Here is a 16,348-nt window from a genome sequence, read left to right as displayed (position 1 = left end):
CATGTTTGGAAAAGCAGCAAATTACTCAGAAATGCATCCTGTTCTTTTCACAAAATTTACTTCCACTCAGGTATCATGAATAAGAATGTCTGGATATTATATTTGTTGGGAATGGAGCATGCTTAGATAACTTATACATCCTTGGTTTTTTACTTTATTTCTTTGCTAGAATTACTGTATATCCCAACTTTTCTCCAGGAACTCAAGTTGACCTACATAAGATTCTTTCCTCCAGTTGTTCCCCATAACAACATCCATGCAAAGGTGGCTGGGTTAAATTAAAGTAGCTTACTCAAAGTCACCAGGTGAGATCAGAACCTTGGTCTCTCCAGTCGTAATCAAACATCTTAACCTTATGCTACATAAACCAACTTGAGAATACACCTTTTTTTTTTACCCAGATTTTATAGAAGAGCTATTCCATATGAAGATGGGACTGCTGGTGTTTATGCGTAACGTGCTACTTGCTCTCTGCCTCTTTCTGGTCTTGGGGTTTCTGTATTACTCAGCTTGGAAACTACATCTGCTCCAATGGGAGGATTCAAGTAAGTATAATGGTTATGTAAGCCATCCAAGAATCTGTTGATTTATAACTAAATAATTTCCATATTTTTTAAAGTTTTATTTTTTTAGAATAATCTAAGGAAAACTCAAACAAGTGTTGTGGTGTTTCATGAGCTGTAATATTAAATTTGCCTTTTCTCAGTATTTTTTGTTATAAGACTAATTATTTGAACATTTAAATAAATTGTACATTTCCTACTCTTGATACGTAAAGGCATTTTCATGGTTATGGCTATAATTCCACGCTATTAAAAATTGTGCATAGGTATTTGGGACTTCTGTATATCCTCTGCCTTTGTTTCAGGTGGACTTTTATTCTATGTGTAGAGGTATGTTGTCATTTCCCTCTTTAGCTTATGTGTCAAAACTGTGCAGCACTTTGTAATCAAAGGCTATGGAAACACACATGCAACACTTGTCTGCAAATTTTTAAATGTGTCTTTTTCCTAGGATGGTGCTGCAGAGAGCCATCTGATTACCCTGTAATCAGCAATACGGTGGCTGCTTTAAAGTACTCCAAAGTACTCTTGGCTACTTTAAATACGGTGGCTACTTTAAAGTACTCCAAAGTACTCTTTTTGCCCTCAAAACTGAACCATTACACAAACTTACTACATATCTATGTAACTTGTCAGATTGTTTTGAATTGGTTGTATAGATGAATTATTTGATATTTATGAGTACATTACATACATGTATAATATAATTCAGCAGCTGCTTAGATACAATGAATGCATCAATGTTTCCATGGACTTAGAAACAATTCAGAGAACAGTATCCCAGCACATGCTGAGGCTACCACATCAGGGGAGATTAGACTAGTTTTGCCACAAATGGAGAATTTGTTTTTGCTTTCCCAGTATTTCATTTAAGTTTGGAGATAGTATTTTATTATTAAATAATTCATTAAATCCTGGATATGGCTGATGACAGGGAATACAGTTTATTTAGAATTAATCTGAGAACAATCTCTTTCAGCATTAGCTTTACTTCTTTTTTGCTTTATTTGAATTATCAGCTTTCTATATTTTCTGGGTTCAATACAATTTTATTTCATGATGATAAATAAGCTAGCATATTCCATGTTTCTATTGGTCACATAAACATTCCTGATATATGAACATCATATAAATAGTTTTCACAAGTTGGATATTGTTGAAATGATGTTAGTTTTTATTTTTAGCACAATTTAATAGCGGTAATGATTTGTCTAATGGGGGAAATAATAAATTGAGATGGTTTACTGACTTACATCTACTATCACTTTTGTGGCAGCATCAGAGCCTTTTCTCAGGAGTTGCAGATTCTGAGCATTCTGCTCAGTTATAAAACTGTCTATAACATCTCACTTTAATTATTACGATAATTTCATTATTGTGATAAGAGGTGTCCAAATAACTGCATGACAAATTATTTCAGGGGACTTACAAATAACAAGGATATATGTATGAAAATAGAAGTACAATGGAATAGCAATAGCAATGGCATTTAGACTTATATACCGCTTCAAACAGTTGTGTAATAACTATCCCTGATGAAGATATAGTGCAAAGGTCTTGGTTCTAATTTGTACTAGTAAGGATAGAGACCTTAAGAAGAGTAAAAGCTAATTTACTACATCATGTATTCTAGGGTCATGAACTTTTACATACAGAGCTCCATCTAGGAGTTGCTTCTACAAGTGATTCAGAAGGGAATGTAGGCAGCCAGTATAAAGACCAGAAGCAACTCCTGACACCTTCTTTCTGCATCATTCTGTGTTACTCTTCTCCTTTTGTCAGTCAACTTTCAGGAAAGTTAGACAGCAGAAGTTAAAACTTGATATTTTTTTTCCCCACCTACCATTTCTTTTTTTCAAGCAACAAACATATCTGAACCTTTACTGTGTAATACAGATGCTTCTTATCGTTGGGGAACAAGTCAAACTGAAGGGAAAAAGTGTGCCCTCTTTTTTCAGATTATTGTTTGGTTAACATCCTCTTTGCAACTTTTTCAATAAGCAACTAATGAAGAATAAACAACAGGGACAGCCTGGATATTAAATGGAAAAGGCTTAATTGGTTATGATGAAAATCTAACAGATCAAAAAATAGGTATACTTGTGTATCTAATTTTTAAAATATGTCTCCTAAAGATTATTGCAATTGGACGTAATAGCATAATTGAAAAGAGAACATTTTCTTCTAAAGAAATTAGAAAAAAATATTTGAATACTTATTAAGCTATAAGAATGGCATATTTGGAACTACGTCATTAGTATGTTTATGATTTGATTTGGTAACAGGTCTCCATGACCTAAGACAGTAGACTTTTTCAATCCCTCATCTGTGAGCCTATAAATAAAAAACTGGGGACTGGATTTGGGACTCTTCATACACGATCTGTGAGTTTTATCAGTAGCAATAGAGTATTTGTGCAATCAAATTGTAATATCTGCTCTCTCTTAGCATCTGTTATAGAAGTTCTTGCAGAGTTCTTCACACCTTCTTGTTGGCAAATAGAGATCCTAAACACTGCAGCTCTGAAATCTACAAATTCCTAAGTCAAGGATCCTCAAATTTTGTGGTGTCACAATTTCCTAAAATAAGAAATGAATTTGTGTGACCTTCCTCTCCCATAACAAAAACTCTTGGAACGTGCTCTCTGACAAAACTTCTGTTCAAGACAGCTGTTGGCTGGTCCTGGTGAAGCAGGGGTGTATTTTGGCAGTGATCGGTGTGTCTGGGCAAGGCAGGCTTTCCAACTAGAACTGGATTACTATCAGAATTTGCTCCCAGGGCTTGTGCCATGGTAACAGCCCCTTTTGTGTCACAAAAGCTGTCAAACAAGCCCGGTACACTTGGCCCAGCCCAGTACCAGCAGAGTGGAAGTGGGTGTAACCTGCCACATATTTTTTAAGGGGTACAATCCACAGTTTGAGAATCCCTTTTTGAGTGATTGTGGGAATTGTTCAGTAGCTGTTTTTTGTAGTCAGTTTTCTGCTGAAGTATGACACCATATTCTTAGTCATTCCTTCTTGTTCTTTCAGTGGCTCCCTTCCCCCCCAAATGTTTGTATAGCAAGACCATTTGAGATAGGAAAAAACGGGATATCGTTCTTATCATTTTTTCCTGTGTCTTTTCATTTCCATGGAAACAGAAAGTAGATGCATAAGAAAATGGTCTGACTTGCTTTGCTGCTGCTGGTTGTTCCTGATTTTGTTTCCATATCTCTGGCAGCAAGTCTTGTGGAGAAACAACCTGAATTTAAATTCTTGAAAAAACGATGGAACACTTTAGTCATGATAAGATAGACTTTTTAATTTATCTGGTTTTATTCTGACTTGTTAATTGAGAAACAAACCAGGGATGCTGGCTTGGAAAGAATGCTAAACAAACCAAGGATGGAAGATTCATGATTTGTTTAGTTTTTCTGCCAAGTGGAAGTGATTTAGTAATATGCTACACTCATGTTTGCTTATTCTGCACAATTCAGCTTTTTAAAACATTCAGGCATATTGTACGACTAATTATGTTTTTTCCCTTAAAGTCTTTGGGGAATTTTTAAAAGATCTGGGTACGTCTTCTTCCTTCTTTAGCTGCTGACAAGAAAATATTTTATTACTGGAATTTGGCTACTTAACCCCAAATAAGCATTTTTTGCAGCCTGTATCATAAATGTTGGAAAACTAAAAAAATATGAAAGTAATCTTAAAGAAGTTTAAAATATTAATCTATACCAGAAATACACAGTTGATTGGAATTATTGTAAAAAGTATAGTTCTTTAATTATTTTGGTTGTTTCCTGTCAAAATATATGATGGGCTCTGGGGGACTAACAGTTTGCGACAGGGCCAAGGCCTTATTAGAATGCTTTTTATACTGTAGTAAATATGACACTTAGTGTTGCAGATAGAATGCTGGGACTAAAGCATCAAAAGTAGATTAAAAAAAATCTAACAACTGTGATTCAAGATTTGCAGCTCCAGAATTTTTTTAATAATTTTAAAATGCCCAAAATTCAGAAGAGCTTCACATTCTCATATTATTTATGCTTGTATTGTTTTGAACTTCAGTTTGTATCACCAATATCTTGTGAAATCATACAGTGGTGACTGCCTACTGAGAATGGTGATTGCTAAAGGTAAATGTTGCTACTATAAATTAATTACTTTGAAATCTTTCCAGAGCTGGACAAGATAAGTATCTTATCTTTATCAGGTTAATTTAACTTGGGCAATAGATAGCCCTGCACTTCCGTTCTAGACTTATGACAAAAAGATAATAAAGGTAAAATTAAGAATATCAACATATAAAAGTTTTATTAAAAGACAAGATAATAATGAAAGATTTTGTGAAATATTTTTTTCTCATCAGGAAATCCCACTTCACAATGTAAGGAGATAACGTGCTAAGCCTTTCAAGACAAAATATTAGGAATATTTATTTATTTCAATGTATCATTCAGCTTAATTTAGCGTAAGAAATTGAAAAATAGTAAAACACAAATGATTAGTGATTTGAGACTTAAAAATAAGCAGGTATTTTATTAAATAATGATCAGTTTTATGCTGACAGCGCATAGCAATTAGTTGATTCAATTGGGCAGTCATTGAAAAGACAATAAAATGAAATACCTAGTGCCTTTACTAGTCCAGCATAAGATATATGTTGTATATCACACTTTTCTTTATTTTAATTCATTACAAACAACTGTTTTTAAAAAATATGTTATGGGGAACATTTCCAAAATGAACTATTTCCAAATACGCTATCACTCTGATGTGATGATGCATGGGATCTAAAGAAGGCATAAACTATTACATGCCACATCTACTGTAATGGATAGTTTGCTTTTAAAAAAATATTCTGTCCTGCCCTTTGAATTGCAGTATTTACCTGGAAATGGGTTTTTGAAAACTACATTGATTTGAAGCTTTTGCCATCCCTTTGGATTAGCAGGTTTGAAATATTTGATAACAGTCATAATTGTCTGCTATAATCTCATAATATCAGTTGTATCTAGACAATAACATTCTCAGCTTGTATGCTCTAGCACACGGGTGTCAAACTCGCTGCGTCACGTGACATGTCGCAACATATCATGACTTTTTTTGCATTGCCGGAGCTGGGGTGGGCGCGGCCTCCTATGATGCAACCAGCCCGCGGGCCGGCAGTGTGACAACCTTGCTGTAGCAGTAGAACTGATTACCTCACTAAAATTGAAAATATGCAGGACACTGATTTTTCGCTCCAGAAACAACCAAAAATTTGTAGCATAAACCAATTAGAACAAGAGATGTATAAATGGAATTTATTTCATGCAACATAATTCTCCTTTGCATCATTTTTACTGGAGTTGCTTTCATTCTCCCAAAGTCACTATTCACATTTAATACATCTTCTGGAATGTTATGATAGGATAGGATACACAAAGGGCTAAATTCTAAGGAAAGTGAATTGGAAGAAATTCAGGGTTCCTTTGACTCTTTTATATGATCATAATTCCCTTTTGCCTACTCAGGAAATTATTTGGATCCTAGCCATCATTATATTTCTAAAATACTGCATGGAAAAAAATGCAGTATTTTTAAAGAAACTTGTAAATACCGAATTCCAAGACTAGCATTTTTAAATAATTTCTTATGTGTCTTGGCAGAAACATTTTGCCTCTTTCATGTTCATTTTTTTAAATATAACTTCATATTAATAACACCATTTTGGAAATTACAGTATTCTCAGCTAGCTAAACATTGTTTTTACTAGCTTTATTTGAATTGCACTTCAGCTCCTGTGAGAATGAATATTGCTGAACTAATTTTGCCTAGACTAATTAATTAGTCTAAAGGATCCCTAATTGCAATGCCATATGCTTTCAAAAACAGCACTATCATATCCAAACGTCTATATGAGTTAGCAAGCCTGAAACAGTCTGTTACCAAAATAGATAGAAACTATCCCATTCTTTCAAAAGAGAGTAGCCAGTGACACTGCAGACAGGATTCAACCCTTGATTCCATTGTAAATAGAGCTTGCATTTGAGATAGTATTCTTTTGTAATGACTTTTCTCAATAAATCTACTTACTGAATTGGGTGTGATGAGATGGATACTCTCCACCCACCTGCCATAGCTTGGGGAGAGTATTTGATTGGAGGATTGTGGTGCTGGGTCCTCCCCCTCGTCTCTCCAGAGAAATCTCAGATTTCTCTTCTGTCTAATTTCCATTGTAGCTTTCAAAGGGAGGTGTTCCAGAACAGAAATACTATGATTTAAAAAAATACATCCTGTTCTGAGCTCCCTCAGTTCATAAAATTGGGCTACCATAAACAGTGAGAGCTCCACTTTGAATGGGTCAAAATTGTTTGGAGAAAGTAGTCCTGAAGGTTCCTTTCCAGTAGTGAAAACATTATTTAGCTAAATCTGGGTCATCTGAAATTTAACAATGTTGAATATACTTTAAAGCAGGGGTCCTCAACCTTGGCAACTTTAAGACTTTAAAGCATGTTAAGTTAGCCAGAATGGCTAGTAGTTTTATTAATTTCTGTAGTTACGTACAGATTGTGAGCTTTATCTGTGTGCTTGCAGAATGTTGTGGCATAACCACCCAGAGACGGTAACTAGTGATCTTTAAAATCAGGGTTGTAATGCAAAGTACATAATTCGTTAACCACTTGAGGGCAGTAGGCTTCTTTCTTTGGGAACCTAGAGAAAATCTTTTTTTTTTCTCCTCTAAATAATTTGGGGGGAAGGAGGAAAGTGTCAGCCTTTCTATTTTTGGAAATGTTATTTCAAAGAATAGTAATTAAAATGTTTTTATTAGGGAAAATTTTCAAAGAAGAATGTAGAAAACAGCACATTAAATGGTCAGTTCAAGATTGGAAATTAAGCAATTTTCTTATTTGTTGGAAATGTGTTTGAGAATGTCATATAAGGATCTCAACTGTTTTCTTTATAGTTGAATTTACAATAACCAAAGGTTTTGAGTTTTCATTAATTTAGGATGATTCTTGCCCAATTGTTAGCTAGTACAGTACACTCAGTTTTGGTCTGAAACTGCCTTATGCTCTTCACAAAGTTTTTGCATGATTTATTTACATTTGTTGTTCTTAATATTTTGCTGATAGCAAAATACTTAGATACCATTTTGCTCAAATTTCCTTTGAGCAAATTACATTTTGCAATCATTTGAAATATGTTCCTGGAAATGTAAAAGAAAATAGGAGCTGAAGTAAAAATAATATATTTTATGCAGAGATTGCCAAGATGGGCCTCACTCCTGCAACCTGGGGAATATTTATCTAAGGGAAACAAAATTAAAACAGGGAGCATAAGTTCAAGTAGGCTTTTCCCCCCCATCTGGGCTGTTTTATTTTTATTTTTATTTTAATCAGTGTTGTCTAACTACTTTACAGATTAAGCATTTGGTTCCAGTTTTCTCCTCATGAGTCATCCCTAAATACAGTTAAGGTTTTGCCTCATACAGGCTTAATTAAATATTTGTCATATGGACTCAGTCAATATTAAATAATTATTGGCATGATTTTGAAGTGCTCTTCAAGTGAATAATCAGTTCTTACACTCAGTAAAGAGTTTATTTAATATTCTTTAGGCACAAATATCTGGTCAACAATGAGATTGAAAGACTAGTATATTCTAGAGCAGTGGTTCTCAACCTTTGTAATGCCGCGACCCCATAATACAGTTCCCCATGTTGTGGTGACCCCCAACCACTTATACATCGCCGGGTGCCAGGGGCGTGGCCAAATGGGTGTGGCCACAAAGTGGGTGTGGCCACAAAGTGGGCATGGCCACCATGTTGTGGTGACCCCCAACCATAAAATTATTTTCATTGCTATTTCATAATGTAATTTTGCTACGTTATGAATCGCAATGTAAATATCTGATATACAGGATGTATTTTAATTGAACATAATTAAAGCATAGTGATTACGCTTTCCTCTCTTCCTCTCTTTCCTCTCCCTCTCTTTCTCTCTTCCCTCTCTTTCTCTCTTTCTCTCTTTCCTCTCTTTCTTTCCTTTTTTTTTCCAAGTATAAATTTTTATTGTTTTCATCATAAAAAAAAACATCACAAGTATTTCACAATGCTATAAAAAGAACCCCATCCCCCGCCCACCCCACCCCCCGGACTTCCCAAACCTAATCCCAGGATACTATTCAGATATAAGTAAACTACTATTAATATCCCTAACTCCACAAAATTTCTCTTTCTTTCCTCTCCCTCTCTCTTTCTCACTCTTTCTCTTTCCTCTCACTCTTTCTCTCTTCCCTTTCTCTTTCCTCTCTTTCTCTCTTTCCTCTCCCTCTCTTTCTCTCTTCCCTCTTTCTCTTNTCTCTTTCCTCTCTCTCTTTCTCTTTCCTCTCCCTCTCTTTCTCTCTTCCCTCTTTCTCTTTCCTCTCTTTCTCTTTCTATCTTTCCTCTCTCTCTCTTTCTTTCCTCTCCCTCTCTTTCTCTTTCCTCTCCCTCTTTCTCTTTCCTCTCTTTCTCTTTCTATCTTTCCTCTCTCTTTCTCTTTCCTCTTTCCCCTCTCCCTCTCTCCTCTTCCTCTCTTTCCTCTCCCTCTCTTTCTCTTTCCTCTTTCCTCTCCCCCTCTCTCTTTCTTTCTCTCTTTCCTCTCTTTCTTTCTCTCTTTCCTCTCTCTCTTTCTCTCTTTCCTCTCTCTCTTCTCATTCTCTCTCTTCTCTCTCTCTCTCTTTCCCTCTTTCCACTTTTTCTCTTTCCTCTCCCCCTCTTTCTCTTTCTCTTTCCTCTCTCTTTCTCTCTCTTTCCTCTTTCTTTTCCTCTGTTTCTCTCTCTTTCTCTCTCTTACGGCAGTATCGTCGGGGGTCCCCACTGCCCCCGGCCTCTGCGCATCCTCAGCCGAATGGGCGGGGAGGGGGAGCAGGATGGGAGGCAGCGGTTCTGGCGGCGGCGGCCCGGCAGCATCGTTGGGGTTCCTCGCCGGCGCCCCCGGCCCGGCTGCCGCCCAGCCAAATCCTCAGCCGAACAGGCGGGGAGCAGGATGGGAGGCAGCGGCAGCAGCGGTAGCACGGCAGCATCGTTGGGGTTCCTCGCCGCCACCCCCGGCCCGGCCGCTGCGTCCTCAGCCAAAGGGGTGGGGAGGGGGAGAAGGACGGGAGGCAGCGGCTCCGGTGGCAGCGGCGGCGACACGGCAGCATCGTGGGGTTCCTCACCGCCGGCCCCAGCCCGGCTGCCGTGTCCTCAGCCAAAGGGGCGGGGAGGGGGAGTAGGACGGGAGGCAGCGGCTCCGGTGGCAGCGGCGGCGACACGGCAGCATCGTGGGGTTCCTCGCCACTGGCCCCGGCCCGGCCGCCGCGTCCTCAGCCAAAGGGGCGGGGAGGGGGAGCAGACGGGAGGCAGCGGCAGCACGGCAGCATCGTGAGGTTCCTTCCCGGCGGCCCCGGCCCGGCCGCCGCATCCTCAGCCAAAGGGGTGGGGAGGGGGAGCAGGACGGGAGGCAGCGGCTCCGGCGGCAGTGGCAGCGGCAGGGCAGCATCATCGGGATCCTTGCCGCCCCCGGCCCGGCCGCTGCCCCCGCTGCCCGGCCTCACCCTCCGCCCATTGATGGAGCCACGGTGCAGGCAGTGCCCGCCCGAGCCGCCTGGGGGGCAGCAGGAGGAAGGAGAGGAGGAGGGCGAGGAAGCAGTCGCCCTAGCCGGGACTCCGCGCTGTCCGGCCTCGCCCTCCACCCATCCGATGGAGCTGCGGTGGGGGCTGGTGCTGCACGGCCCCTGCTAGCCCCTCTGCCAGCCCGGATGCCCCCCCCAGGCACCCCTCTTTCCCCGGCACCCGCGCGAGCCACTTTGGAGGAAGAGGAGGGCAAGGAAGCCGCTGCCAGTGCCAGGCCCCAGGAGGCAGCTCTCCTCTCCTACCTTTGCTGAATCTCCTTCTTCCTTCCCAGCAGCCTGGATTCCAGCGCACCTTCCCGGCCAGCGGGTCCAATGGTCGGGCTGGCTGGGGATCGCAGGGGTTGGTCTCCCTTGGGCCGTGGCTTTCGGGAGGGCTGGCCCGCTCAGCGGAGCCTCCAGCGGGCCTCTCCCAGCAGGGATCCCGGGGCTTCCCTGGGCGGCTCCAAGGCCACGAGGTCGTGGCCGCGCTTCTCCCAGGGGGTGGAGCACCCAGGCGCAGGGCCAATCAGGAGCCCTGCAGGAGGTAAGTCCGCCTGAGAGAGAGAGAGAGAAGGGAAGCGAAAGTGCCTCTCTCTCTCTCTGCAAATGGCGGAGGAGGCCGTGCGGAGACAGATGCGGAGCGGTATCTCGGTTCCTAATACCATTGGAAATATGTGTTTTCCGATGGTCTTAGGCGACCCCTGTGAAACAGTCATTCGACCCCAAAAGGGGTTGCGACCCACAGGTTGAGAACCGCTGTTCTAGAGGGTTATTTATTTTAAACCTAAACCTTGATTTCAGGGCATATCAACAAGGTAACAAGGTAACCACCCACGACACTAATTGCCTAAATAAATACGTAATTCTGCAGACTAAATTATATACAGTGTCTCTAACCAAAGTTTTAAAAAACAACATGGTATCTATAACTAATACAGTATTTTGAGGATTGGTTGGCCTTTTTTCCTGTAATAAAATTTTGAGTATTTTCTTACGCTAAAAATGAACCTAAATACTATTTATTAAATATGCAACAAGATTAATATTTTGATCAGTAGAGTAATTGAGTATTGTCAGTTATTTGATGAAGCCACATTACTATTGGTGTTTGAAGAATTGGTCTGCTGCCTATTTGGCACAATATTTCTGAATACCCTTTAAGATTTGTTTTTTAACTTTAACAGTTAAAGATTGTTGAACTAAATGGTAACTGTGATATCATAACATGGAAGAATTCATATTTATTTTCTAATAAATATGGTAATTTGGAAATATTTCACCTTTATTTCACAGTTCAGTTAATAATTTTTTTGGGGACTGATCAATATATGCAGGTCCTAGATTTTTGTTTCCAAAACTTTATTCTATGCTCAAACATTTCAGAAAAAATAAAATGGGCTCATAAAAACATTTATTGAAGGATGCATGCAGAGAAGTATGATGGGAAAAGTATTCAGTATTTTGAAAGGATTATTCTAGACAAAGTGTGGACCTCTTATTATTCATATACTTTATTCCATATATACTTATATGGAAGGCATGAAATATCTAAAATATCTTGTTAGCCTAGTTAGCTAACAAAGCAATTTGAGATGAGCAAAAGTATCCCACAGGAGGAAAGACATTTGACAGAAACAAATACTTAAGAAGTAGGGGTTCTTTAAAATCGTGATAGGCAACTGTTTCCCTCTAAGGCAGTGGTTCTCAACCTATGGGTCGGGACCCCATTTGGGGTCGATCGACCATTTCATGGGGGTCGCCAAGCAAGGCTGTCCACCATTTTTTTTCCCTTTTCCGGCTGGTGCCTTACCTCCCTTGAGCTGGGCCAGCTGGTGGTCGGCCTGCTCCATCTCTGCCGCTTGCCAGCTACGCCTCGGCCGGCGCAGGGGGCGGAACCACACATGCGCGGCGCTCCCGGGCAGGGAAAGTCCTCGACTTACGACTGGTTGGGTAGTCCTCGACTTACGACCGGTTTAGTCTTCGACTTATGACCGGTTGGGGGTCGCGGCATTAAAAAGGTTGAGAACCACTGCTCTAAGGCATGGCTAGGCAATTAATTTTCCCAAGGGGCCACCTGAGAAACAGGGACAGGGACAGTCCACCTGAGAGACAGGGACAGCCCACAGTCCAGATGTAGCCTGCAGGCTATAAAATTCCCAGATGTTCTCCAAGGGCTTCAGGAGATATGGGCAGTGATGTCACTGCAAAGGGTAGGAGTAACCTTTTCCAGTATATTATGGAAGGAATGGGAGGTTTGAAATTAACTCTTACAGTGTTTCAGTCTTAGGTTGTCCCCAAGGGAGAATTGGTGTTATATGTTTATAGGCAGAACAGTTGACAAAAGGAAGAGTGGTAAGTAAAGAAATGGTTAGGGGAGCAACCTGAAGGAGTTATTGAATGCAATATTGTATGAAATATGAGCAAAAAAAAAAAGGAATAGCAAACATCTTACAGGACAAGATCAAGATTCAAGAGAGACCTGACCGGCTGGATCATTGGGCAAAACCCATCAACATGAATTTCAAGAGGGAAAAATGCAAGTCCTGCATTTGATTAGGGAGAATCCAAGACGTGAGTATAGAATGGGTGGCAATCCTGGGTAACAGTTTACCCAGGCAGGAAATGGAGGTCAGAGTGGATCACAAGCTGAACTTGAGGTATCCACTGAAGGCATCCACCAAGGGGTGGGGAGCAATTACAGATAATTTCAATCTGTCAGTAGATAGTTTGCCTAGTTTTTCTTGGTAGTGGAGGAAGTTGCTATTTCCTTCTCCAGTAGATTGTATTTAATATCCAAATATTAATATTTAAAACAGTAAATATATTTCCTAAAGCTTTGGGTGACTATGCTCTGAAATTCCATGCTTAATTGTAAAACAGCATTTCTAGGCTGCTTCCAAGGCAATCCCACTGGAAGTGTCTTCTGCATGCAGATACATACTCAGGAAATATGGGGAAGATCTTAAAGTGCTCATGTCAGACTTTGGAGAAAGTTCAGAAGTTTGATCATATTGTAAAGAACCCTTTTGAAGCCTCCCTTTTAGTATCAGTTTGGGCTTTTGTTAAACTTATTACTGGAGAGAGTAATTTAAAACCCTTAATAGCAATATTGGGCTCTCTGAATTCAAGAGTAATTTGCCCACTTACATTTTGTATGAAAAAAGTCATATATATACATACACATATACATATACATATGTAACTTATGAATAAACTTTTACTTAGCACATGCTTAGTTTAGTTAGTTTTATCAGTTGTTTCTCTCTGATTGATTTCTTTGGTTGATTTATGGTTCAGTAAATACATCAATAGCACTTAGACTTATATACCATTCCATACTGCTTTACAGCACTCTCTGAGCGGTTAACAAAGTCAGCATATTGCCCCCAACAATCTGGGTCCTCTTTTTACCTACCTTTACCTACGTTGGCAGAGTTAGCGTGCAATACTGCATTCTAACTACTGTACCACCAGGGTACAGTACAAGCCTGTTCTATAAAATGGATTAATTCAGTAACAAGACTAAGGCTATTGTTTGAGCAAGCCAGCCATTCTGCACAATGTCATAATACACAGGTAGTCCTTGACTTACAACCAGGCAATTAGTGACTGTTTGCAGTTACAATGGCACTGAAAAAATGATTTGTGACCATTTTTCACACATATAGCTGTTGCAGTATCCCCATAGTCACGTGATCAAAATTCGGATGCTTGGCAACTGGCATGTATTAAGGATGGTTGCAGTGTCCCAGGGTCATGTGATCACCTTTTGCAACCTTCTGACAAGCAAATTCAGTGGGGAAGCCAGATTCACTTAGCAACTGTGCGTTTTTAACTGTAGTGATTCACTTAATAACTGTGGCAAGAAAGGTCGTAAAATGGGGCAAAATTAATTTAACTGTCTTGCTTAGCAACAGAAATTTTGGACTCAATTGTGGTTGTAAATTGAGGTCTCCCCGTAGTATGTACTTACTGATTATACAATGAATCCAGCTATTATAATAATGTGGCCATACCGTTTCATTTGGGAAGAAATGGCTTTGGATAGGAAAATACATTGGTTGGTATTTTAATTAAATGGTGTTGCTTGCTTTAAATTCAGTCAATATTTATTTTGCATTAAAACAAAATTTTAAGCCAGATGCAGGGTTTTATTCTTGGTTCTTTATGATGATGGTCCACCAGGGGAAAAGTGTTTATTTTGCTGATATTATGAACCTGGACAAAGGTCTAAATGAAAGACTGGATTCAAAGTTATACCAAATGTAACATAAAACCAAGTGGTCAAGATCTTTGTAGGGGCTCTTATCTACATAAAAACAGGTCTCCCAACAAGAATCTCTTCAAATGTTTTAGCCTATGTCTTCTACCAGTTTTGCAATTGGTTAAAGATGATGAAAGCTGGAGAGAAATTGGGAGACGTTTCCTATGCTTGGTTGACTTAATTCATGCCTATTGCAGTTTTCTGCTGATTAATTGTACAGGAGAAGAACCCTAGGAGAAATTGATGTTTCATTAAAAGTCAGCAAAAATTAATCTGTTTATTCTATTTGCCACTAGGGGTCACTGTTGCTATAAACTATTATGAATATGAAATCTATAAAGAAAAGTTGAAATTGTGGTAGCCCATATTATAGTTGCTAGAGCCTCCCCATTCCTAACTAAGAGGAAGTGGATTTCTATAGATCCATAAGCCAGAGGACCCCAACCTTTTGGGCATCAGGGACCGGTTCCGTGGAGAGAGGACTAGAGGGTGCATGATTTTGTGTGCTGCCTGCATCTCATGGATGGGGCTTTGCTTGTTTGTGCGGACCGGTTAGCATGCCATGGCCTGATACTGGTCCACGGACCGGGGGTTGGGGATTCCTGCATAAAGCAACCTTACAAGGCCATATAACACCATAAGTGAGACTATGGAGACCAAAATATGTGTTTCATTTGCTTTTTTTTTTTTGCTGGTTAGAACAGTATCTTACCCATGTCCAGTTTTACACTTTCTTAAGGTGACCAACTTTTTTACAATGAAAAGGAGGACACAAATAAATTGAAGAAAAAAATATTGTAAATAAAATAAACATTTTATTCATTGCAACAATAATACAGAATACACTATAATATGATAAATGCATAATAAAAAACATTTGTAACAATAACATTTTATATTGTAATTATGCTTACATGCTGCACCCCCGCCCACAGCCGCCCCGCCAGCACTGCTGCCCCGCCGTGTAGAGCGGGCCCAGTGGCTCCCAAAGCACCAGCTGCACTGGCTCCGGCCCTGGGGGGCAGCCCGCCATCGACACACCCTGCCTGCAGCCGTCCCGCCAGCACCGCTGCCCACCCTGCACAGCCCCGTGTAGAGCAGGCCCCACGGAGGCAGCTGGCCACCACCGCCCCTCACACCTCCCCCCGCAGCAGCCCCGCCACCCCTGCCTCTTGTGCCCGCAGCCATTATTGCCCTTGCAGGGCTGAAGAACAAGAGAAAGTTACCATGGCATCGCCGCTCCAGTCTCCTCCAGGTAGGAGATGGTGTAGTTGGGTAGCAGGGAGGGGTGCAAAGTTCCTGCCAATTTGCCTTCACTGCAGACAACTTACATGTGCAAAGTTTGCCGGCTGGGTGTTTTGGCGGGCTCAGCAGCAATTCCTATTGGCTTTCGAAAGCCAATAGGGGGAGTAGCATTGCTCATGCAAAAGTTGAAAAAAAAAAAACATAAAAAAAGGTGCCAGAACGCCGTTCTGAGCGTTCTATGAGGAAAAAAAGCCCTGCAGATTAGTCTTCAAATATCAAAAAGGAGGACATGTAGGTGGACACTTTTCAAGGGAGGACAGAACTCACAAAAGGAGGACTGTCCTCCCTAAAGGAGGACGGTTGGTCACCTTAACTTTCTAACTGTATTGAGGTCCTTTTTTGTGCTGTTTTCATATTATTGGATTCTGATATGGAGCTAGTTTCCATTGCCTGAAATATTTCCCAAAGTCTATTTTTTATTATGGAATATTCAAGGTTTCCTTCATTTACCGTATTTTTCGCACCATAAGACGCACCTGACCATAAGACGCACATCGTTTTTAGAGGACAAAACAAAAGAAAAAAAAATTTCTAACCGGCGGTGGCGCGGTCAGGTAGGCGGCGGCGGCGCGGTCGGATAGGCGGCGGCGGGCCGTCCGGGAGGCCGC

At 40.6% G+C, this 16,348-nt stretch overlaps 1 protein-coding gene across 7 annotated transcripts in view; it reads left to right on the top strand.

Moving 5' to 3' along the window:
* The first annotated feature begins 406 nt into the window (after positions 1–406).
* The window catches only part of ST3GAL3 (ST3 beta-galactoside alpha-2,3-sialyltransferase 3), a 168,056-nt gene continuing 152,114 nt past the window's right edge, over positions 407–16,348 (top strand). For all 7 annotated transcript variants that reach the window (XM_015811361.1, XM_015811360.1, XM_015811356.1 and 4 more), the window contains exon 1: positions 407–545. In XM_015811361.1, coding sequence (XP_015666847.1) covers positions 425–545 — 121 coding nt within the window. In that variant the 5' untranslated portion in view covers positions 407–424. The remainder of the gene's footprint in view (positions 546–16,348) is intronic.

The sequence above is a fragment of the Protobothrops mucrosquamatus genome, unplaced genomic scaffold (genome assembly GCF_001527695.2).
Source record: "Protobothrops mucrosquamatus isolate PMUCROS unplaced genomic scaffold, P.Mucros_1.0 scaffold39, whole genome shotgun sequence".
NCBI lineage: Eukaryota > Metazoa > Chordata > Lepidosauria > Squamata > Viperidae > Protobothrops > Protobothrops mucrosquamatus.
The sequence above is the reverse complement of the archived record's forward strand: the minus strand, read 5'-3'. Positions and strand labels throughout refer to the sequence as shown.